General features: G+C 34.1%; 1 protein-coding gene across 1 annotated transcript in view; it reads left to right on the top strand.

The window, feature by feature from the left end:
• Positions 1 to 20,232, top strand: part of GLRB (glycine receptor beta) — a 104,348-nt gene extending 84,116 nt beyond the window's left edge. Inside the window, exons 9-10 of the mRNA XM_081304570.1 lie at positions 7,757 to 8,049; positions 17,910 to 20,232. Of these exons, the coding sequence (XP_081160696.1) occupies positions 7,757 to 8,049; positions 17,910 to 18,206 (590 nt within the window). The 3' untranslated portion in view covers positions 18,207 to 20,232. The remainder of the gene's footprint in view (positions 1 to 7,756; positions 8,050 to 17,909) is intronic.
• The last annotated feature ends 2,203 nt before the right edge of the window (positions 20,233 to 22,435 follow it).

Below are 22,435 nucleotides of genomic sequence, written 5' to 3'. Positions count from 1 at the left end.
TTCTGATATGAGGTCCTTGAGCTTTCATTTAATATTCAGGTGGTTCTGTTATATGGGGCAGAAGTATCTTATTGTTTTGTAATTATTTTGGTTTTTGTTGCTGAGGATTGTTTGCAGGGTCTTGTACATGCTAAGCCCATGCTCTACTACTGAGTTATACCCCTAATCCCTGGGGCAAAAGTATTTGCTGGTTGAAAATCAGTCTCCAGGGCCAAACCTTCCTTTGAATTCCAGCTCTGTGTTCACAAGAAAAACTTGGAGAACAGATCTAACCACTTTAAACATAACTCTGCTGAAATGTCAGTTCAGGGATTATAAAAGATATTTGTCATTGTATTCTTTGTGGGATTTAGGAAAGTAGAATCATGGGAAATTCAAGGTTCTTTCTTTGACAGAAAAATTAGAAAGATAATGTGAACATTAACCAAGATGGGAAAGTTTGTAGGAGCTATTGAGAAGATTAACAAAATGAGTATAAAGTCCACATTATATACTCAGAAGTTAATTTCAAGCTACCCTTATATAGTGCTGTGCAGTTTGAAAAACACTTCATATATTTTAATTTATTAAAAATATTTATTTGGGGGGCTGGGGTTGTACCTTAGTGGTTGAATGCTTGCCTCATATGCGTGAGGCACTGGGTTCAATCCTTAGCACCACATAGAATAAATAAATAAAACAAAGATATTGTGTCCACCTACAACTAAAAAAATTTTTTTTAAAAATATACTTATTTTGTGCTATTTTCAAGGTACTGTTCAAGAAGATTGGGATGTAGTTCACAAAATAAATAGCTAAAAATAAATTGTAGCTAATAAATTTTTCAAAACTTCTTAGTTCTAATGAGTTTATATTCTTTTGAGAGGAAAACAGACACCAAATAAATACAGTATGTAACATGTCAGTCAGTGATATAAGGAAAGCTTCCTCCTTATCAGAAAAGGCCTTAAGGAGAAGTAATGTTGATAAAGAAATGAAGGAAGTGAAGAAATAAAAGAGGAAGTTATCTAGAAAAGAGTGAAGAGTGGCCTTGGTGACTGTCCTTTGAACTGGAATGAGATGAAGTCTCAGGAAAGTTCTTATTTTCTTTTGCCTAATTACCAAAGATATTGAACATTTTTTCACATACTTCTTGGCTATTTGAATTTCTTCTCTTGAGAAAATTCTATCTAGCTTATTAGTTCACTTATTGATTGGGGTTTTCATTTTTGTGGTGGTAAGTTTTTTGAGTTCTTTCTATACTACGAATATTAATCCTCTATCTGAAGAGTATCTGTCAAAGATTTTCTCCAGTTCTGTAGGTTCTGTCTTCATGCTCCTGTTATTTTTTGCTGTGCAGAAACTTTTTAATTTGATGCCATCTCATTTTAAAATTCTTGCCATTACTTTCCTTCCTGAGCTTTAGAGTCTTATTGAGAAAGCCATTGCCTGTGCCTTCATGTTGGATTGTTGCCCCTGTGTTTTCTTCTAGCAGTTGGAAAGTTTCTGGCCTAATTCCTAGGTCTTTGATGCATTTGAGTTTGACTTTTGTGCAGAGTGAGAGATAGGGAACTAGTTTTATTCTTTAATGTATGGATGTCCATTTTACCCAGCACCATTTGTTAAGAAGGTTGTCTTTTCTCCCATGTATGTTTTTGGCACCTTTGTTAAGAACCAGATAACTTTATCTATACAAGTAATAATAAGGGCTGGCAAGGATGTGAGCGGAAAAGAGCACCTACACACTGATGGTGGGACTGTAAATTAGTACAACCATCCTGGAAAGAGCAGGATTGGAGCCACCAAATGACCCTGGTATACTACTCCTCAGCTCCTCAGTATTTATCCTAAAGAATTAAAGTAAGCATACTATAGTGATGCATGACTATCCATTCATATAGCAGCGCAACTCACAATAACCAAATTATGGAACAGCCCAGATATCCCACCAACCGATAATGGATAAGGAAATATGGTGTATATATACACAGTGGAGTTTTATTCTACCATAAAGCAGAATTAAACCCTGTCATTTGCAGGAAAATGGAACTGGAGAGCATTTCATTAAAGGAAATAAGCCAAACTCAGAAAGTCCAGGGTCATATGTTTTCCTCTCATGTGTGGAACCTGGACAGAAAAAAAAGAAAAGAAAAAGAAAATGATGTCATGAAAGTAGAAAAGAAAACATTAAGTTAGAAGAAAGGAGCAGGGGGACAGAGGAGGGTAGGAAAGGGGAGGTACTGGAGAATGAAATTGATCAAATTATGTGCAACGACACATATGTCTCAATGAATCCTACTATTATATACAATCATAATGTACCCATAAAAATGAAACAGAACAAACAAAAAGAGTGGGCATGGGCAGTGAGCATCAGAGGATGCATCACTGAGGCAGGCTCATGGCTGGAGTATTTGGTGAACAGTAAAGAGGCCAGCATAGCTGGAACAGAATGAGGTAAAGGTGGAGCAATGAGAGATGAGGTCCGAAAGATTAGCCATGGTGAGGGTTGGACCACAGAACACCTCTGAATGCATTCTGAACATTATTCAGAGCAACATAAGAACCTTCTAACGGCTTTAAAGTATGATCAGACTCCAATTCTAATCAGTTTTTTTTAAAGGGAGTATTGGGGATTTAACCCAGGGGTGATGAACCAGGGGCACATAACCACTGAGCCACATCCCCCAGCTCTTTTATTTTTTTTTATTTTGAGATACTGTTCTCACTGAGTTGCTTAGGGCCTCACTAAGTTGCTGAGACTGACCTTGAACTTGCAATTGTCTTTTGTTTTTGTTTTTGTTGATGTTGTTGTTGTTTTATGAAGCAGGGTTTATTTAAAAAAGGGGTAACATAGACTTCTCCTTATGAGGAAGGGAGAAGGAGGCCACAGCTTATATCCTGGTATCCCATGAGGTGTTCTGCCCTTTTTATGTGTCCTAGGCTTCCTTTGTTTTCCAGCCTTTTCCCCCTTATCTTTCTCCTTCCTGCAAAAGTAACTAGGCCCAGGAATGCTCCATGGGATGGCCCTGACTTGCCGCAGCCTCCCAAGTCACTAGTATTACAGGTGTGCGCCACCAACCTGGCTAATTTAAATCAATTTTCACCAAATTTAATGTAGCCTACTTTATATTCTGATGGCAGGTAAAGGTGAAGCAAGGAAAGCAGTAAAGATGTTCCTACTAAACTCCATGTAAAGTAACTGTTCAGTTCCTTTGCCCGTGTATTGATTGGGTGCTTTTTTCTTTTTCTTTCTTTCTTTTTTTTTTTTTGTGGTTTAGTTCTTTGAGTTCTTTGTATATCCTGGAGATTAATAGATTAATGCTGTATATGAGGTACAGGTGGCAAAGATGGTGGCCCATTCTGTGGGCTTTCTCTTCACATTCTTGATTGTTTCCTTTGCTGTGAAGAAGCTTTTTAGTTTCATATCATTGCATTTATTGGTTCATGATTTTACTTCTTGTATTTCAGGATTCTTTTATTATTATTATTATTATTATTATTATTATTATTATTGACAAAAGGGTACTAGTAAGCCTTTTATTTTTTAATTTTTAAATTGTTCAGATTAGTTATACATAACAGTAGAATACATATTGACACATCATACATAGATGGAGTATAACTTCTTATTCTTCTGGTTGTACATGATGTGGAATTACATCTGTCATGTAATTATATATACACACAGAGTAATATTGTCTGATTCCTCTTCTGCTTTCCTTCCTACCAGGATACTTCTTCCCCTCATTCCTCTCTCTAATCCAATTCTAATCTAATCTAATCTAATCTAATCTAATCTAATCTAATCTAATCTAATCCTTTCCTGGCTACCACATCTGCCCCTTATTGTGAATTAGCATCTGCATATCAGAGGAAACATTTGGCATCTAGTTATTTGGGTTTGGCTTGTTTTGCTTACCATGATATTCTCCAGCTCCATTTATTTAACTGAAAATGCCATAATTTTGTTCTTCTTTGGGCTGAGTAATATTCCATAGTGTATATGTATCACATTTTCTTTATCCATTCATCTGTTGAAGGGCACCTGGGTTGGTTCCATAGCTTAGCTATTGTGAATTTAACTCCTATTAATAGTGACATGGCTGCATAACTGTAGTATGCTAATTTTAAGTCCTTTGGATATATGCTGAGGAGTGGGATAACTGGGTCAAATGGTGGTTACATTCCAAGTTATCTGAAGAATCTCCATACTGCTTTCCAAAGTAGTTGCACCAATTTGCAGTCCCACCAGCAATGTATGAGTATACGTTTTCCCCACATTCTCATCAACATTTATTCTTGATAATTTATTCTTGTATTCTTGATAATTGCCATTCTGACTGGAGTGGAATGAAACCTCAGTGTAGTTTTGTTTTGCATTTCCCTAATTGCTAGACATGTTCAACATTTTTTCATATATTTGTTGATCAATTTTATTTCTTCTGTGAAGTGTCTGTTCAATTCCTTTGCCCATTTATTGACTGGGTTATTTGGCTTTTTTGGTGTTAAGTATTTTGGGTTCCTTGTATATCCCAGAGATAAATGCTCTATTTGAGGTGCAGGTGGTAAAGATTTTCTCCCATTCTGTATGCTCTCTCTTCATGACCTTGATTGTTTCTTTGCTGTGAAGAACCTTTGTGGTTTGATTCCATTCCATTTATTGATTCTTGATTTTACTTCCTGTGCTTTATGAGTTTTGTTGAGAAATCAGTACCTAAGCTGACACAATGGAGTGTGTTGGGCCTATATTTTCTTATAGGTGATGTACAGTTTTTTGAAATATCTATGTCTTGGATAAACTTTGAATTGAGTTTTGTCAAAGGTGAGAAATAGGCCTTATATTTTATTCTGCTACAAGTGGATTACCAGATATCCTAGCACCATTTGTGGAAGAGGCTATCTTTTCTCCAACATGTTTATGGTGTCTTTGTCTAGTATGAGATAACTGTACTTATATAGGTTTGTCTCTGTTTCTTCTATTCCTTTCCATTGGTATGAGTGTATCTTTTTCACTCATACATTTAAGATACACTCATACATTAAGTCTGTTTTGGTACAAATGCCATGCTGTTTTTGTTACCATAGCTCTGTAGTATAATTTACGGTCTGGTATAGTGATGGCTCCTATTTTACTTTTCTCACCAAGAATTGCTTTGGCTATTCTGGGTCTCTTATTTTTCCAAATGAATGTCATGACTGCTGTTTCTATCTCTATGAACATTTTTGGCATTTCAATGGGAATTGCATTAAAACTGTATAAGTGCTATTGGTCGTATGACCATTTTGACAATATTAATTCTGCCAATCTAAGAATATGGGAGGTCTTTTCATCTTCTAAGGTCTTCTTCATTATTTTTTCTTTAGGGTTCTGTAGTTTTTCATTGTAGAGGTCTTTCACCTCTTTTGTTAGATTGATTCATATATTTGTTGACAAAGATATGAAAGAATGTTCAACATGTCTAGCAATTAGAGAAATGAAAATCAAAACTATACTGAGATTCCATCTCACTCCAGTCAGAATGGCAATTATCAAGAATACAAATAACAATAAGTGTTAGTGAGAATATGGGGAAAAAGATACACGCATACATTGATGGTGGGACTGCAAATTGGTGCAACTACTTTGGAAAACAGTATAGATATTCCTCAGAAAACTTGGAATGTAACCACCATTTGAACCAGTTATCCCACTCCTCAGAAGATACCCAAAAGACTTAAAATTAGCATACTACAGTTATTCATCCATGTCAATATTAATAGTTCAATTCACAATAACTAAGCTATGGAACCAACCCAGGTGCCCTTCAATAGATGAATGGATAAAAAAATGTGATATATATACACAATGGAATATTACTTGGCCTTAAAGAAGCATGAAATTATGTCATTTGCTGGTAAATGGATGGAACTGGGGACTCTCATACTAAGTGAAATAAGCCAATCCAAAAACATCAAAGGCCAAATGTTTTCTGTAACGTATGGATGCTAATACACAATAAGGAGGTGTGGGAAGGCAGATAATAGAAGTTCATTGAACTAGACAAAGGGGAAAGATGGAAAGGGAGGGGAGATAGAAATAGAAATGACAGTAGTATGAATTGGACATAACTGTCCTATGTTCATATGTGAATACATGACCAGTGAAACTCCACAAATACAGCCTCAAGAATGGGATCCTAATTAGAATGAGTTATACTCCATGTATGTATACTATGTCAAAAAACACTCTACTAACATGTATATCTGAAAAGAAGAAAAAAATTTAAATGTAGCCACTTTATTCAGTATATCCCTGAATAACAACTAAGTTGAATGTTTTGCTTACAGTACAGATTGCTTTTAAAATATGAATTTTCAAAAGAAAAAAAAAATCAGATAAATATTCATGGTGTAGTCTAGAAGCTAGTAGTACAGGTGCTAACTAGTATTAGATGGTGGGTTGTTTTCCATTTCCAGTTTGGAAAACATTGAGACCTATATGAACATTGAAAATAGAGTTCTATTAATTACTTCTTAGTTTTTCCTCAGAACTGAGGATAATTGCTATAATAGCAAGATGCCTATCAAATCATTATATATGTAATATTACTTCATCTTCAGAAGTCATTATATTTCTACTAGAAAGTTTCTATATCTAGTAGAGAGTATCTTAGGTTCTTGAACAATTTAACAAAACTGACACCTTTCAGAAGCTTTTAAAATTATGTAATTAATAGAATATAATTTTAGTGCTTTAACCAATTATTAATAATAATATAGTGCTTATCCCCTAAACGGAAGGGAAATGAGAGTTCAGTATACTTTTTGTTATTGTAATTATATATTAATTAATTCTTAAAAGGGGCCACATCTAAGAAGAAAATACTATACTCAGCCGATTAAGTGAAATGGACTCAGAGAGCCAAGTCTAACCTGTAACTGAGTTGACTTAAAGTGAGTCTCCTTTGAGAGTGAATGAGGTTTCTTCTGACCCATTGTGTAACTGGTAACCTGTGTCAACAGGTCATATTTCCGCTTCCCTTTTCCTGAAAATATGAAGCAAGGGAGAAAGTGAGAAGGGAAAATTGGATAGAGGGTAGCAATTGAGAAAGATTCATTTTTGGGATTCTTCATTAGGACTTTAAAATTATGTAATTTAATGTGTATTATGCTAGCTTTAATTACTTTAGTTAAATTGACTTATCAAGTTTTTATGTACAGTTAATATTATGTGTAGTAGAATTCTATTCCTTTTGTTGAAAAGTTATAATTAATTGGATGTCGTTGCTATTGGCTTTTCCTGAAGCAATTAGAAATATTCTCTACTTTGTCTTCTCTATTGGATCTTTTTTTAAAAATAATTCTTATCAGAAAATATATTTGTAAATTCTATTTTGTTCAAATTTGGTCGTTCATGAGTGTAAATTCCTTCTGTAATTGAAATATCTCTGAAACAAAACTGAAGAATGAAATAATCCTCTTTAATCAGAGAGCTCTATAGTTCCTCAGATCCCATAAAATAGTTTAAACCAGAACCAAATTGTGTTTTCATTGAATGTTTATTTTTAAGATGTTAAGTATTTACAAACATCCCAAAACCTAATCAATAATATTTTATATATTATAAAAAGCATATATACATTATTTCTTCTAGTCCTTTGAGATTTAGAAGGACCTAACGAATTGTTTATGACTCATTGAAAATTACTGGGGAGGAAATTAGTGAATCATCAATGAGTGCACATCATTTTTTAGGGATCCAGGCAACTTTTAATTTCCGTTTCTGTTTCTGTAGGCATCTTCTCTGTCCTGAGCTTGGCCTCTGAGTGCACCACCCTTGCTGCTGAGCTTCCCAAAGTATCCTACGTGAAGGCCCTTGATGTTTGGCTCATTGCTTGTCTCCTCTTTGGGTTTGCTTCTCTGGTGGAGTATGCTGTTGTCCAGGTGATGTTGAACAACCCTAAAAGAGTTGAGGCTGAGAAAGCCAGAATCGCTAAGGCTGAGCAAGCAGATGGGAAAGGTGGAAATGCAGCTAAAAAGAATACTGTGAATGGTACAGGGACTCCTGTTCATATTAGCACATTGCAGGTAAGAATGACATTATTCATTGAAATGATTTCCCCCATCCTCTCTGCAGTATCAGGAGAGAGATACTGTTCTCTGTGTGAAAAGATGTGACAGAATTCACATTCACTTACTTTTTTTCTCACAGATGAAAAGGAATTGAGCCCAACATACATTTTGGGCTAGATAACATTCAAAACACGTACATCAAACACTACTTAAGAAAGTAAAAAAATCAGTAACTTAATTAAAAATGTCTTGAGGACTTTCCACTGAGTTTAATGATAAAAAACATTGTATGTTCAGTTTGCCCGAATGAGGGCAGTAAGTCATATTAGAAATATTAAAGGTATGAGAAATTTAAGAGATAAAGACAAAGACATGGAAATAAGTGAAAAGCAGGGGCCCAGGGGGTGATCCAGCTCTGATGGAGGCTGGATATAACAAAGGGAATGAGAACCCGAGCATTTATTTTATAGGTATGGTCATTAAAGGGTTTCAGTGTGAAAACTTCTTAGGGTAAACAGGACGAAGTTGAGAAAAACAACACAGTTGGGGCGTAGCCCGATAAGCCCATCTCTTCTACCCCTGGGCAAGGATTTTGAACTAGTGAATTCCATAGCAAGCAAGGAACTTTCCTATCGACAGGATCAAGCTGCAAATGGGCTTTCTCCTGGCGCCCTCCCATCACAGGGTTCTCAAAAGTAGGCCTCAAGGTCCAGGTTTCACATGATTTATTAACTGCTCACGACAAGCTTGTTTTCATGGTTATAATTAAACAGGGAGATCTTGCCAGAATATGGAACTCCCTATGTTTCTCATCTGATAGACCTTGGTGAAATGACAGAGGACCACACGGACCTTCCATCAGTCATGAGACTTGGGGGAAATGCCCTTGATGAAATAACCGACCTGTTCCCCAGGGAGTTAGAGAACGGCCTATAGAATACATCAGGCAGGCTACTTACTTAGTCCAACCATTAGTGGCTGGAGAATTGGATAGGGTTTCATTCCTTGACCTTGCCTTGCCACTTGATCCTGGCATTGATATAAGAATAGTAGGCATTGCCTTCAGAGTCGAGTAATGACAAGTCCTGGAACAACAGGCAGCTTCTTTGATTAAGGTTTGCTCTCTCCCTACCCTAAAGGGCCCCTTTTTGATGTCTTCTTGTAGGAAAGACTAGTTAACCAGGAGACCATTTTCATTCCATTAAGAATGACAAATTCCATAGCAGACTGACCAATTCACACTGTCTTCCAACTTTAAAAATCTTATCTGCTCTGCTTATGTTCAGACCCCATACCACTCTATAAGTTTGCTGACCACCACTACTCTTCCCACCTTAAATGCTAGACAAGTATGCCACATACCTATTTTTTACATAGAAAAGCGAATGAACTATGGTACTGCCTACAGCTCCTTTGTTGTTGTTGTTATTATCATTACACTCATTTTCCCAGCCTAAAGCCCAGACCATCCGCAAATCCTTAGCTGCTACTTTTGGGGAGGCTTCTTCAGATTGTATAACTTTTACATTTCCTAATACACTTCATGAAGAGTAGTGAAAAAAAATTTCATTAATATGAAACTATCATGGCTTTGATAAAGGCATGTCTGTAATATCTCTTTTCCTACCCTTTTACATACCCTTTTACATCCAGCATGTCTATGTTATTATATTTCAAGTGAGTGTCTGGTACACAACTGGTAGCTGGTTTATGGTTTTTGCTCTGCCAAGTCTAATGCTTTAGCTGGTTTATTTAGATCATTCATACTTAATGTAATTATTGACATGTTGGGATTTCAGTCTATATTTCATTTGTAAGTTCCTGTCATGTTTTTGTTTGTCCATTTTCTCTTTCCTGTTTCATGTGGGTTACTTGAACAATTTTTAGAATTTCATTTTGAATATTCTATATTCTCTTTGTATAACTTATTTAGTGGTTGTTCAACATACTATATCATGGATACATAACTTACCACAGTCTACTGCTGCCATCATCTTAAGAAGCTTGTAGATGTGCAAAATCATGCTTCCCTTGACATCCTTTTATCTACTTCTTTATAATTGCCTTAAATATTTCTTCTGTGTACATTTAGAACCACATTAAGCAGTGTTATGATTTTTATTTCCTTATAAAATATAATTTATGAAATTCAGGAGAAGTAAAGCTTATTGTATATTCTTTTTTTGTTGATTATTTAAAGCATTACATAGCTCATGATATATCATCTTTCATACATTTGACTCAATTGGGTTTTGAACTCCCATTTTCACCCCAAATACAGATTGCAGAATCACATCTGTTACATATTCACATTTTTACATAATGCTATATTAGTGACTGTTGTATTCTGCTACCTTTCCTATCCCCTACTATCCCCCCTCCCCTCCCCTCCCCTCCCCTCCCATCTTCCCTCTCTACCTCCCCTGCTGTTGTTCAATTCTCTCCCTTTTTTTCCCTCCCCCTTGCCCCTCATAACCTCTTATAATTTTATGTATCATTGAAGGTCTCCTACTATTTCCATGTGCTTTCCCTTCTCTCTCCGTTTCTCTCCCCCCATTCGTCTTTGCTTACTGTAGTCTTTTCCTCATGCTCTTCCTTCCTGGTCTGTTCTTAGTTGTTCTCTTTATATCAAAGCAGACATTTGGCATTTGTTTTTTAGGGCTTGGCTAGCTTCGCTTAGCATAATGTGCTCTAATGCCATCCATTTCCCTGTAAATTCTATGATTTTGTCATTTCTTAGTGCTGCATAATACTCCATTGTGTATAGATGCCACATTTTTTTTTATCCATTCATCTATTGAGGGGCATCTAGATTGGTTCCACAGTCTAGCTATTGTGAATTGTGCCGCTATAATCATTGATGCAGCTGTATCCCTATAGAGCGCTTTTTTAAGGTCCTCAGGGAATAGTCCGAGAAGTGCGATAGCTGGGTCAAATGGTGGATCCATTCCCAGCTTTCCCAGGAATCTCCATACTGCTTTCCAAATTGGCCTCACCATTTTGCAGCCCCACCAGCAGTGTACAAGTGTACCCTTTTCCCCACATCCCCGCCAACACTTATTGTTGTTTGACTTCATAATGGCTGCCAATCTTACTGGAGTGAGATGGTATCTTAGGGTGGTTGTATATTCTTACTATATTTTTTCTTGCATTCTAATATTCCAAGGTGATGTTTTATTCTTTACTTTTTGTTTAAATAATTCTTTTATCCATTTTTGTTTTGGAATAGTTGTACTGGTGAGAACTCTTGTTTTCTTTCATCTGAGAATGTCTTGGTTTTTCTCTCATTCCTGGATGATATTTTCTCTGGGGATGGGACTCTGATGTGACACTTCATTTTTATTAGTACCTTACCAGTATTGTGCCTCTTCCTTCCGACCTCATGGCTTTTCATGGAAATGTGACATTCTAATTATTTTTTCCCTATAGGAAAAGTGTCTCTTGTTTTTGCATTTCATTTTATTCTTTTTTTGGTCTTTAGTGACCAGAAGTTAAGTTAAATGTTTCTGTGGGTTTTTTTAGGTTAATCTTCTTTGTGATTTGTTCAGCTTGTTGAAAATGTAGATTTATGTCTCCTGTTTATATGTAAAGTTTTAAGTTATTGTTTCTTTGAGTACTTTTTCAGACATGCCCTCTTTCTCCTATCTTTCTGACTCGGATTACAAACATGTTAGAGCCATTGTAATATTTTTATGTCCCCAGGCTCTTTTCATTTTTCCCTATTTTCTTGTGTTATTTTTGAGATGAGATAATATCTTGTGTTATACCTCTCAGTTCACTGATTCTTTCCTTGGCCCCTCCATTTTCCTGTTGCTACCATCCATAAGCTTTAGGATTTAGTTTTGTATTTTTTCAGTACTAAAATTTACCTTTTGGTGTGTGTGTGTGTGTGTGTGTGTGTGTGTGTGTGTGTGTGTTTTCTGCTTGCAGTTTGCATTTCTTCACTGAGGCGTTCTATTTTTTAAAAATTTTTTCAAGCATAATATGATAGTTCACTGTAGCATATTTATCACCAATGCCCTGATATCTTTCTCAGATTTTGCATGTTTGACATCCACTGAGTTTTTTTCCATTCAGTTTGTGATTTTTTCCAGTTCTTGGCATGATGAATGATTTTCAGTTGTAAACTAGACATTTTCACATTATATTATGAATTGTTGAATCTTGTTTAAACCTGTTTCAGCTGGCTTTTTCTGACTCTGTCCTTCCAGGAAAAGGAAGTCCAGGTTTACCACTCAGTAAAGGTGGGATTGTTACTACTGGGTGGGATGGAGAGTTCCCCATGTGGTCTCTATTGACACAGCAGAGGGGTGCCTTCTGACTGCATGGTTGAGCTGCTATGATCTCACCCCAATGTGGAGGAGAAGGAGTACCTTGTTACTGCTGGGTGGAGATAGAAGTCCACGTCTTCTATATAGTCTCTATGGACACTGCACAGGGAAAGGGGCCTTGTTGCTCATGTACCGAGGTGGGAGTTCCTCAAGTTTCCATCCCACCGATCCCTCTACCTTGAGCTTTGGTTGAGATCTGGTGCATAAAGCAAGGATGTTCCACAGAACAGATGCTTGTTTTCAAACAATGCCATAATCAGTTCCATCCACTGGTGTGTTATGGGGTCTTAATAACTGCAGAAATCCCCTAGTAACAGAGTACCAAAGTATGGATGATCTTGACATCTTAATGTACTCTGTCAAGTAGAATATTGATGGAAGGAGACTAATTGGAAGCAGCTTTTTAGAGCATTATAGAGCATATTAAGATTATTTATGAACATGGATATGAAGGAAAAGAGAATCCCTGAAATATTAGACTCAATTATGTTATTTTAAATTTATCTTTCAAGCATTAAAAAATAACCCAGTGAATAAAAGTTCAACACATTTAAGAACTTCTGTATTTTAATTATGTTTTTAGCTGCTAATAATCACATGGCTTCTCCGGATTCTGAAACTGTTATGGCTTTTTGCTATAAAAATCAGAGAAGTGCTTACATAGTGTAAGAATTGACCAGAAATTTTAATCTCTGGAAATAAATGTAAATTATTCTTATTCTCTATCAGAGAAAATAAACTTTCCACAATAAATATTATACTCAGGTAATATTTTTATTTTGAGACAGATTTCAAAATGATGAGTCTAAAACTAAATAAGCTTGAATGTACACATCAAACCTACATAAACTCTGTAACTTCATTTATAAGATTGCTCCATATTGGATGCATGAAAGAAAGTATAATAGTGGAAACAATTTTTAAATTCTATTTTTCTGTTTTCTTTCATGCTAGTGGTTTTCCTGTGAAAAATATATTTGTGGTTTTGGATTCAAACTTCATTTGTTTCAATGTATTTCACTTTTCCAAACATAGCCTTTTGCCAAGTAATTTCAATCAGGTGCTATATCATTTATTTTTATGTGGAATGACAATAGTAATTAATGGAAGTATAATGTAATTTGGACTATAGAAATTGAAGCTCATTTTCAAATAATATTGTGCTCGCTCAAGAAAAGAATGACTTTAAAAGGTAGAAAAGATAAACAATAATTTAGTCTGTTTTTTAGTATGAGGTTTGTGGCCTGCATACAAAAATGTTATCATCATATATACATAATTGTCTAGACTTTTTTCAAATCTTAACAGTAAATACTTTCTCAGCTATTTTAATATTTGGGTCACTAATTTGATAGTTCACTCACGTTTCTCCTTTTATGCGACAAAAGCAATTGAGGATCTGCTATTGGTATTATCACTCTCTCCACAGCACCTTTTCTGAGTCATACACCAAAGGTTTTATGAATAAAATGCAAATAATATGCATGCTCATAATTTGGGAGTAAATTAAATTAAAAAGCTGCTATTTGTCCACCAATGAGATGTTGTTTTTTACATAATGATGATTTGGTTTTGAATAAGGATTGATTAACATTTGATAGATGCAAATTATTTCGTCTGTATCTTCTGTAGAAGAAATCTTATCACAATGAAATCATGCCTAAGTCTTCATGTCAAGAAATACTGCACTAAATATTTGCTTCTAAATGCATATCAGTGGAAACTTAAAAGGACCACAAAAAGTCTTAGAGGCTAAAGTTTGAAGCATTAGAAATGTTTTATCTGCATCATTTAAAAAAAAAAATTCTTGGCAACTTCTTTATTGTGCTACCTTGTTTTTGCTACCAGTAATTTCAGAAGTGATAGAAATTTATATGATGAAAGTAAATGAGGCATATATTCATACTAAGGAACAATTGAAAAATTATAAATTATAGATTAACGCAGCCATACTTATTTTTAGGAATGTGTAGATTTTTTTTTCAAATTTTAACGGTAATACTTCCTCAGCTATTTTAACATTTGGGTCACTAATTTGATAGTTCACTCACATTTCTCATTTTATGACACAAGTGGGGTTATTAAGTGGGGTTATTATTTTAAGCAGTTTATTTCTTTCCATATTATAACTACTGAAAATGGTGTTCATACTACAAGCACTTTTATATGTTCATGTATATATTTGATATTCTAATAAGGTGTAAAGTATCAACTTTTTGTATGTGTGAAATCTCTGATGAATGAAACAAAAGATCAGCCAACTAGTTAGCTCACCTGGCATGCTTTTGGCCCAGGTTCAATCCTCAGCACCACATACAAACAAAGATGTTGTGTCCGCCGAAAATTAAAAAATAAATAAAATAAATAAATAAAATAAAACCTCAAAGACCCTCCCCCCATCCCCGCAGTTGGGAAACTAATCTTACTTATTCAGTTGTATCATCATTAAAAATTATTTTTTCCACTGGCATGTACACACACATACACAGGAGCACAAAGAGTACTCTAATCGTTTGAATATAAGAATTCTCCAATATATCTTTGAGAGAGGTAAAAATCTTAATATAACCAACCTGAAGTTTTTTGGACTGCTTTTGTACATTGCTTTAACCTTGAAGAAGTTATTCTTTTAGTTTCATGTCTATTATATTTAAATAATCTCTCTGCATAAACATAATATTCTATAGCCACATAATAAACTGTGTAGGAAAAAAATCTTTAAATTATTAAAATGCTTCATCAAAGAATATGGTTATATAAACAAAAAAATATTTAAAATTTTTAAATATTCATGTGTGACATAGGTCACAATCATATAAATTTGGTTGCATGTTTAGCTACTAACAGACAATAAAATCACATCTTAAGCTGTTTTAAAAATTCTGATTTATAATAAGTACATTTCTACAGTAAAACCATTTGGTCTTGTTTGTGCAAAAATTAAAAATAAGTGCTAAGGAGTTATGCTTTTGAAGTCTATTGCAGAAGCTAGAGTACTCCATTGTTTTGCAAAGTGAATTCTTTAGTGCAACTAAAGCCTTTGATGTTCAGAATTATAAAGGGAGAAAATAAGACCGGAATTCCCAGAATCCCTGAATTTAAAGATTGCTCTGAGATTCTGAGGATAATGGGAAGATTTCATACTTGGAGTCTGTTCTTAACTTCTGCTCCAATCAAGGTAGTGATTTGCTCTTTTAAAAAGTTTACTGAACCACGTAGAGGCTGACACATGCCTTAACTGGCACTGGAAACTTGAGCTTTCCATGAGGTCTTCTGTCTGGGATTCTATCTGGAGCAACAACAGAAAAGGTACATGTGTGTGCAAGTATGTGTGTGTGTATGTGTGTGTGTGCACATGCTTGTGCATGTGCTTACGTGTGCACAGGCAGTGGTACTTAAATGGTGGATGAGTTGCTAAAAATAGTTTTAAAAACTCATTCTGGACAACTTCAGTGGGACAGTGAATGGGGGCCAAAGGTAAATGTGTGAGTGTGAGCGTGTGCATGTGTGTGTGCTTCCTGAAGACATATTTAAAGAAATTAGACTTTAGTTGTTATGCTTGTCGCCTCTTTCTCTCCATTAACCAGTCCTGGAACCTGTGCTGACACCCTCCAAATGTAGGGACAGCTCTTTTAGGCTCAGTGGGGGTCTTACAATAGATAAATTTTAACTGCATATTAAAAAAGTGGGGTCAGGGGAAGATCCTCTTTCTTCACTTTGGCCAAAAGTTAAAACAAAGTCCCATTAAACCACGATGAGACTGTGTTTTCATGTGAGCTTATAACAAACAGTCTCTAAGCTCAACATATTGGTGATTCACATCTTTTTTTATAAAAGTATTTGAAGTTGCAAAGGTGAACTTTTAACTCCCTAATTACTATTTCTCCTTATCAATATGTTTTGTGCATTTTCTACAATTTTATTTATATAAACATCTTTCAATAAAATTCTTACCCAATATATAGATGTGAATAAAGTGTATAATAATGAAACCAATATTTGTTTGTTAACTTAAAAAATAATATAATAAATTTCCATGATTGGAAATAAAAATGGAAATAAATTAAATGTATAATGTCAGGAGTGCATATAAATGCATTTGTATGTGCTTTTTAGAAAATGAGCATCAATTTTTTATTTCATCATTTAATTTTTAATTTTTACTATTTTACTGATACATAATATTTGTACATTTGTGGTACAATGTGATGTTTCAATCATATACAATGATTATATAAATATAATGTTCAACTCAGAGTAGTTAGCATATCCAAGGTCAATAAAGGAGTGCAGTGTTATTGTTTGATAAGAGGCATAAATTCTGAGGAACTTACTTTTTCAGTTAGCATGTCGGGATTATTTGTTGCTATCTATTTCTGAACACTACCATCCGGCACTTGCTAAGGAAATGTATGTCAAATAAAAGATAGTCTTCTGATACCTAAATTATTGCTGGTGAATAAAATTTGTTTTGTTTTATTTATTACATTAGGCCTATTTTTAAATCTAGCCAAAATCTAGTAAAGGTAAATGCAATATACAGAATGTGTTAATATATTAATTGTATATACAAAGAATGCAAAATGTAGAGTAACTATAATAGATAATAAACAGTAGATAATAAGATGGTTTCCCTTTTTAGTAAAAAGTTGCTAAATGTCAATAATGAAGATTCCAAAGGCAAATCACAAAACTCAGTTGTAAGAACAGAAAAAAAAATTAAACAACTGAGTCATTAGGTCACCTTTCCATGGCCTTTTGTAATAGTGTTATTCTAGGGCATTGCTGGTTAAATGTACCTTTAAGTTTTCTAAGCACATTTCTGATTGTCAGACAAGAGTTCAGTGAGAAAGAATTATTGTGTGTTTTATAAGAAAATGACTCAAATTTAATAATTTAAAAACTAATAATTCAATAATCTCTGTACTGTATGATCTAGGTGAAGTATATAAAATTTCTTTGTATTTTCTCTGTGATGGTTTTGTGCAACTTTAACAAACAAGTCATGAATGCCTACCACTAGCAAATCTTTGCTTTGTAACTGAGACCGTCTTTTACTTCTTATTTGTACATGAGGTTTGACCTGTCTCATTGAAGGGATAAATGCCTGTAATTTATAAACAACCCTATTTAGAAATAGGAGCAGTAGGGAAATTCAAGATTAAAAGTAGGAGATTTCTGTTACCCATACATCATAGCAATATTATCTGTACCGTGGTTGCATACTGGAACAAGGATGAATTTTTATTACTTGGTCTTCAAACTGATACAACTCTTACAAGCCTAATGTAAAATAACCAATCAAACTTTTATTGCATGATACATTCTTGTTATTTAGGCACTATTTCAAAACCCTAAATGTTAACACAATCTGATAGTTTCGTTAGTTGTTTACTATCTCTGTTGGTCCTTTGTGGTGTAAACAAACACCTTCTTGTGCAAATCAGCCATTTAATAAAATACTTTTGAAGAGGAGTGTTTTATAAGTAGAAAATTTTAGATGTACCATCTAAATGCATTCTGTTCTTAATTTTTTATCCTCAGGTTGGTGAGACCAGATGCAAAAAGGTTTGTACTTCTAAGTCTGACCTTCGATCTAATGACTTCAGCATTGTTGGAAGCTTACCAAGAGATTTTGAATTATCCAATTATGACTGCTATGGAAAACCCATTGAAGTCAACAATGGACTTGGGAAATCTCAGGCAAAGAACAATAAGAAGCCTCCCCCTGCCAAACCTGTTATTCCAACAGCAGCAAAGCGAATTGACCTATATGCAAGAGCACTATTTCCCTTCTGTTTCTTGTTCTTCAATGTTATATATTGGTCTATATATTTATGATGATTTTTTTCCATTTCTGTCAAATAAAATCCCATTTCATTGTGACCAACCCAATTCATAAATGCTGATCTGTGAAAACTTTTGCATTTTCATAGCAATATATTGCATTTTGGATGCCATTTGATTGTAATAAAATGTGGCACCTTACTTTTGAATGGCAGCATGATCCTGTAATGTCTGTGCTCTAATATTGATGTATATATGTACAGCAAGCATATTGCTTTAGGAATAAATGAAGGATAAGCATACTACATAATATAATTCCAAACATTTTTCTTCGGTTAGTGTAAACTGCAAATACTTCAGATATTTCTGGTAATAAAATGATGTGCACGCTGATTCCTGTTATGGTAGCTATTCTAATAAATGTAGTATTTCCAGTTTCCTTCCTTGTAACTTTCAAAGAAAACCATCTTATTCTTGTATAATTTTAGATGGTATTATCACAGATTAAGCCAAGTAGTGTTACATATTGTTTAAACTTTGTAAGTAGAAATATATCAGTTATAATTATGCAGGCTCTGTGGAGAAATAAAGTTCCCAAAGTTATTAATTTGTAAAATCAGCTCATTTTAAGATGTGCCTGTGTTGTCAAATTGCCAGATAATAAAACACAGTAAAGCATTTTTGAAACAAAGAGAAACCCACAGTTACATAAATGCATACTAGATTCTGACTTCTGATAAATAAAAATGCATAAAGGATAGATACATCAGTTAAATATTTACCATAAAATTTATTTAAATCATCTTAAAACCCAAATTGATTTTCATGGATTTCATTTGTTGAGAGAGTACACAAAAGCATTGTGCCTTAAAAAGAGTTTTACATATTTTAAATCAGAATGCAGTGACAGATATATGATTTCACATGTTTTTTAAGAAAGCAAGAGGAAATAAGTACCCTATTACTAGAAGTAACTTGAATTGGAAATTTAAAAAAAAAAAAACATAATCATGAAAGGATATTAACTATTTTATTAAAATGCTTACATATTTTAAGTAAAATTGAAAATGTTTTCTACTTTATTTTATGTTTTGTGTATTTGAATATTTGGGGATATGTTACAAAACACTTAAAGATTATGTAAATGATATCTTTGTTTATGTTAGACTTCATTTCTACTTGTATTTTCTCTCTTGCCAAAAGTCTAGACGACCACCGAGTTTTACTTACTTTGATCTTGTTCCAACCTGAAAATAAGCACTAAGTCTCCTTTTATGAGACCCCGCATTTTCTAATAATATCACATCCAATGCTCCTTTTTATTTCTGCCACAGCCAAAATTAGAACTATCAGTAATTCACATAACATAAACGTAAGACCAAAAGAGTACACTTACATTATTTGGAGAGTTTTGTTCCAGCTGAATGTTTCTATGGCCAACTCAATAAAATTATGGCTCGTGCAAATCACTGTTTGTAAATCAATGCTACTCAGTTCATTGAAGACATTTTTAAAAGATTATTGCTGATCATGAGCTTTTTAATGGGATATAATCTCATCTTCTCTAGTCCTTCAGCACCCCCTAGTTGCAAAAGCATACCCATCTTAAATTTTAAAAATGCCGCAAGTAACCATATAGATGGATTTCAGTATCCTATTAAGACCCAAGGTAACAGCACTCTAATGGAACTAGGGTAGGAAAAACAGGATCTTGAATAGCACTTAAATCACTAAAAATTTTATTTGCAAAAATTATATATGCTTATGTTTTATTTATTTTTACAAATTGTATTCATATTGGGGAGTTTGACCTAGAGTTTTAAGTATATACTCTAACATACTGAAGATGGATCTCATTATTTAGAAATATATTTATTGAAAATAAAGTTAATGAATTTCTTTTTTGTATCTCCTTAACATCAATTTTAATACCAAATTATATATAAATAGCTATCCCAGGATTAAGTGTGTATATATAACTTCCATCAAAACTGAGAAGTGTTACCAAGAATTTAGTAATTTAATTCCAGGGCAGTTCTCACCTGTGTACATTCTATGGTATATATTTCTAAATTTGTGGGATCTCCTGTACCTCAAATCAAGTATCTTCAAAATAAAAATTATCATCTGCCTCATGAATCAGTAGGTTCTTTTATTTCTGTTAAAGACATTGCTTATTCCAGTCATAGAGTTTCCCTTCCTTATCACACTGAATATTTTTTCAAGTCCCAAGTCCTATATATTCTCTCTATGGTTCAGAAATTAAATTTCTCCCAAAGGCCATGTGTTTAAGGAGTGGTAGCCATTCTGTGGCATTATTGGAGAATAGGGGAACCTTTGAGAAGTGGGCCTTAGTGGAAAGAGATTAGGTCGTCAGGGACGTATCCTTGGAAGGGGATATTGAGACCCCAGACTCTTTGCTTCCCAGCATCCCTGGTTAACATCTCTGTTCCACCACATGCTCCACACCATGATGTTCTGTCTTGCCACAGGCCCAAAAGCAAAGTAACCACCCAACCATGAACTTAAAACTCTGAAACTGTGAGTCAAAATATGTTTTCTTCCTTTTAAGTTGATTAATATTTCATCTATGTCACAGTGACAGAAAGCTGACTAACATTCTCCATTTTACACTTTCTATCTCCTCCCTATTCCTAATGACACTGTCCTAATGAACTTTCCCACTCTACTTAATCAGACTATATCAACAATTGACAGTCTCACTCCACTAAAACTCTATTTCATTTTGAACTAATTTTGTGAATTTTTTTACTTGTGAATCGCACAAATGATGCATTAATATATTTATGTATTTTAAAACACATGGCCGGGCGCAGTGGCACATGCCTGTCATCCCAGCGGCTCGGGAGGCTGAGGCAGGAGGATTGCAAATTCAAAGCCAGCTTCAGCAACATAGTGAGGCCTTATGTAACTTAAGGAGACTTTGTCTCAAAATAAAAAATATATATATATATTTAAAAATGATTGGGCAAGTGGTTCAGTGGTTAAGTGCCTCTGGGTTCAATCCCCAGTTCAAAAACAATAGAGTAAGCACTTGGTGTTCCTGCCATAGCGTTCTTTCTATGAACTAGTCTCTCTCTTGCCCAGGTATCACCTTTGATTTGAAACAATCCATTCTCTATCTAATTTTTAAATATAAAAGACAATTTAACATAGTGTGGTAATTCATTCTCTATCTAATTTTTAAATATAAAAGGCAATTTAACATAATGTGGTATACCATAAAAAGATTTTGTTGTATGAATTGTTTTGCAATTTCTTTGTTGTTGTTTTTATTTACTGTGTATTGGAGTTCTTCCCAGGTGGGGTCATATAAGACTCTCATAAACCTAACTTCTGTCTCTTTTTATTCTATAAGATGAATGTACCTGAATTTCATTTCTTTTTATAGTGGAAATTTAGTTTGCTTTTTTTTTTTTCTAATAAAAGACGGCAATATCACAATAAGTATCTGTGTGCATGGATATGTATATTTGTAGGAAGCAGATGTCAAATATGGAGTTGCTGAATTGAAAGATAAAAAACATTTTAAATTCTGGAAGATTCTCTCAAACTTCCCTCCAAACAGATGCTAAACCATGTAAACCATAATCTGCCCAAACCTCTGAACTTAGTTCTCACCCCATGTCATGTTGTTACTCCATTAGTTTTCTTTTTTTTTAAAAAAAAAAAAACAACAACTTTGTTTTACACCATTTCAGACGTTTAAAAGTACTGGAAAAGTATTACAGAGAATTCTGTGTGCCCTTCATCCAAATTTCCCCAATATTAATATTTTCTCATGCTTGCTTTATTTTTCTCTCTCTTCTATGTGTGCCCCCACTTTTTTTTTTTCCTGAAACTTTCAAAATGAAGTAGCAGATGGATGTCCTTTTACTCCTACTAATTTAGGAGTGTTTCCTAAAATAGAATGGCATTTTCTTTCATAACCAGAGTAGTACAATGTACCAATGTCAAGAAATTAGCATTGATTAAATGCTATAATCCAGAAATCCAATTTGAATTTATCAAAATTCCCTTTTTTTTTTTTTTTTTTTTTTTTGCTGTTGTTCAGGATGCAATCTAGCATCACATGTTTCATTTAATTGTCATGACATTAGTGTCTTTGAAATGGAGCTGTGATTACTGCATTCTCTGGATCAAATATTTTTAGTGCCTTTTGCTGCCAATGAGTGAAATAAAAAATTCTCATAAAATATATATATGTATACAATTATCTCTGTTAATATTGAACTTCTGTCTGTAGCCATTTCTCACTCCTA

This window comes from Spermophilus citellus (assembly GCF_964194105.1).
Source record: "Spermophilus citellus genome assembly, chromosome: 8".
Taxonomy (NCBI): Eukaryota; Metazoa; Chordata; class Mammalia; order Rodentia; family Sciuridae; genus Spermophilus; species Spermophilus citellus.
The sequence above is the reverse complement of the archived record's forward strand: the minus strand, read 5'-3'. Positions and strand labels throughout refer to the sequence as shown.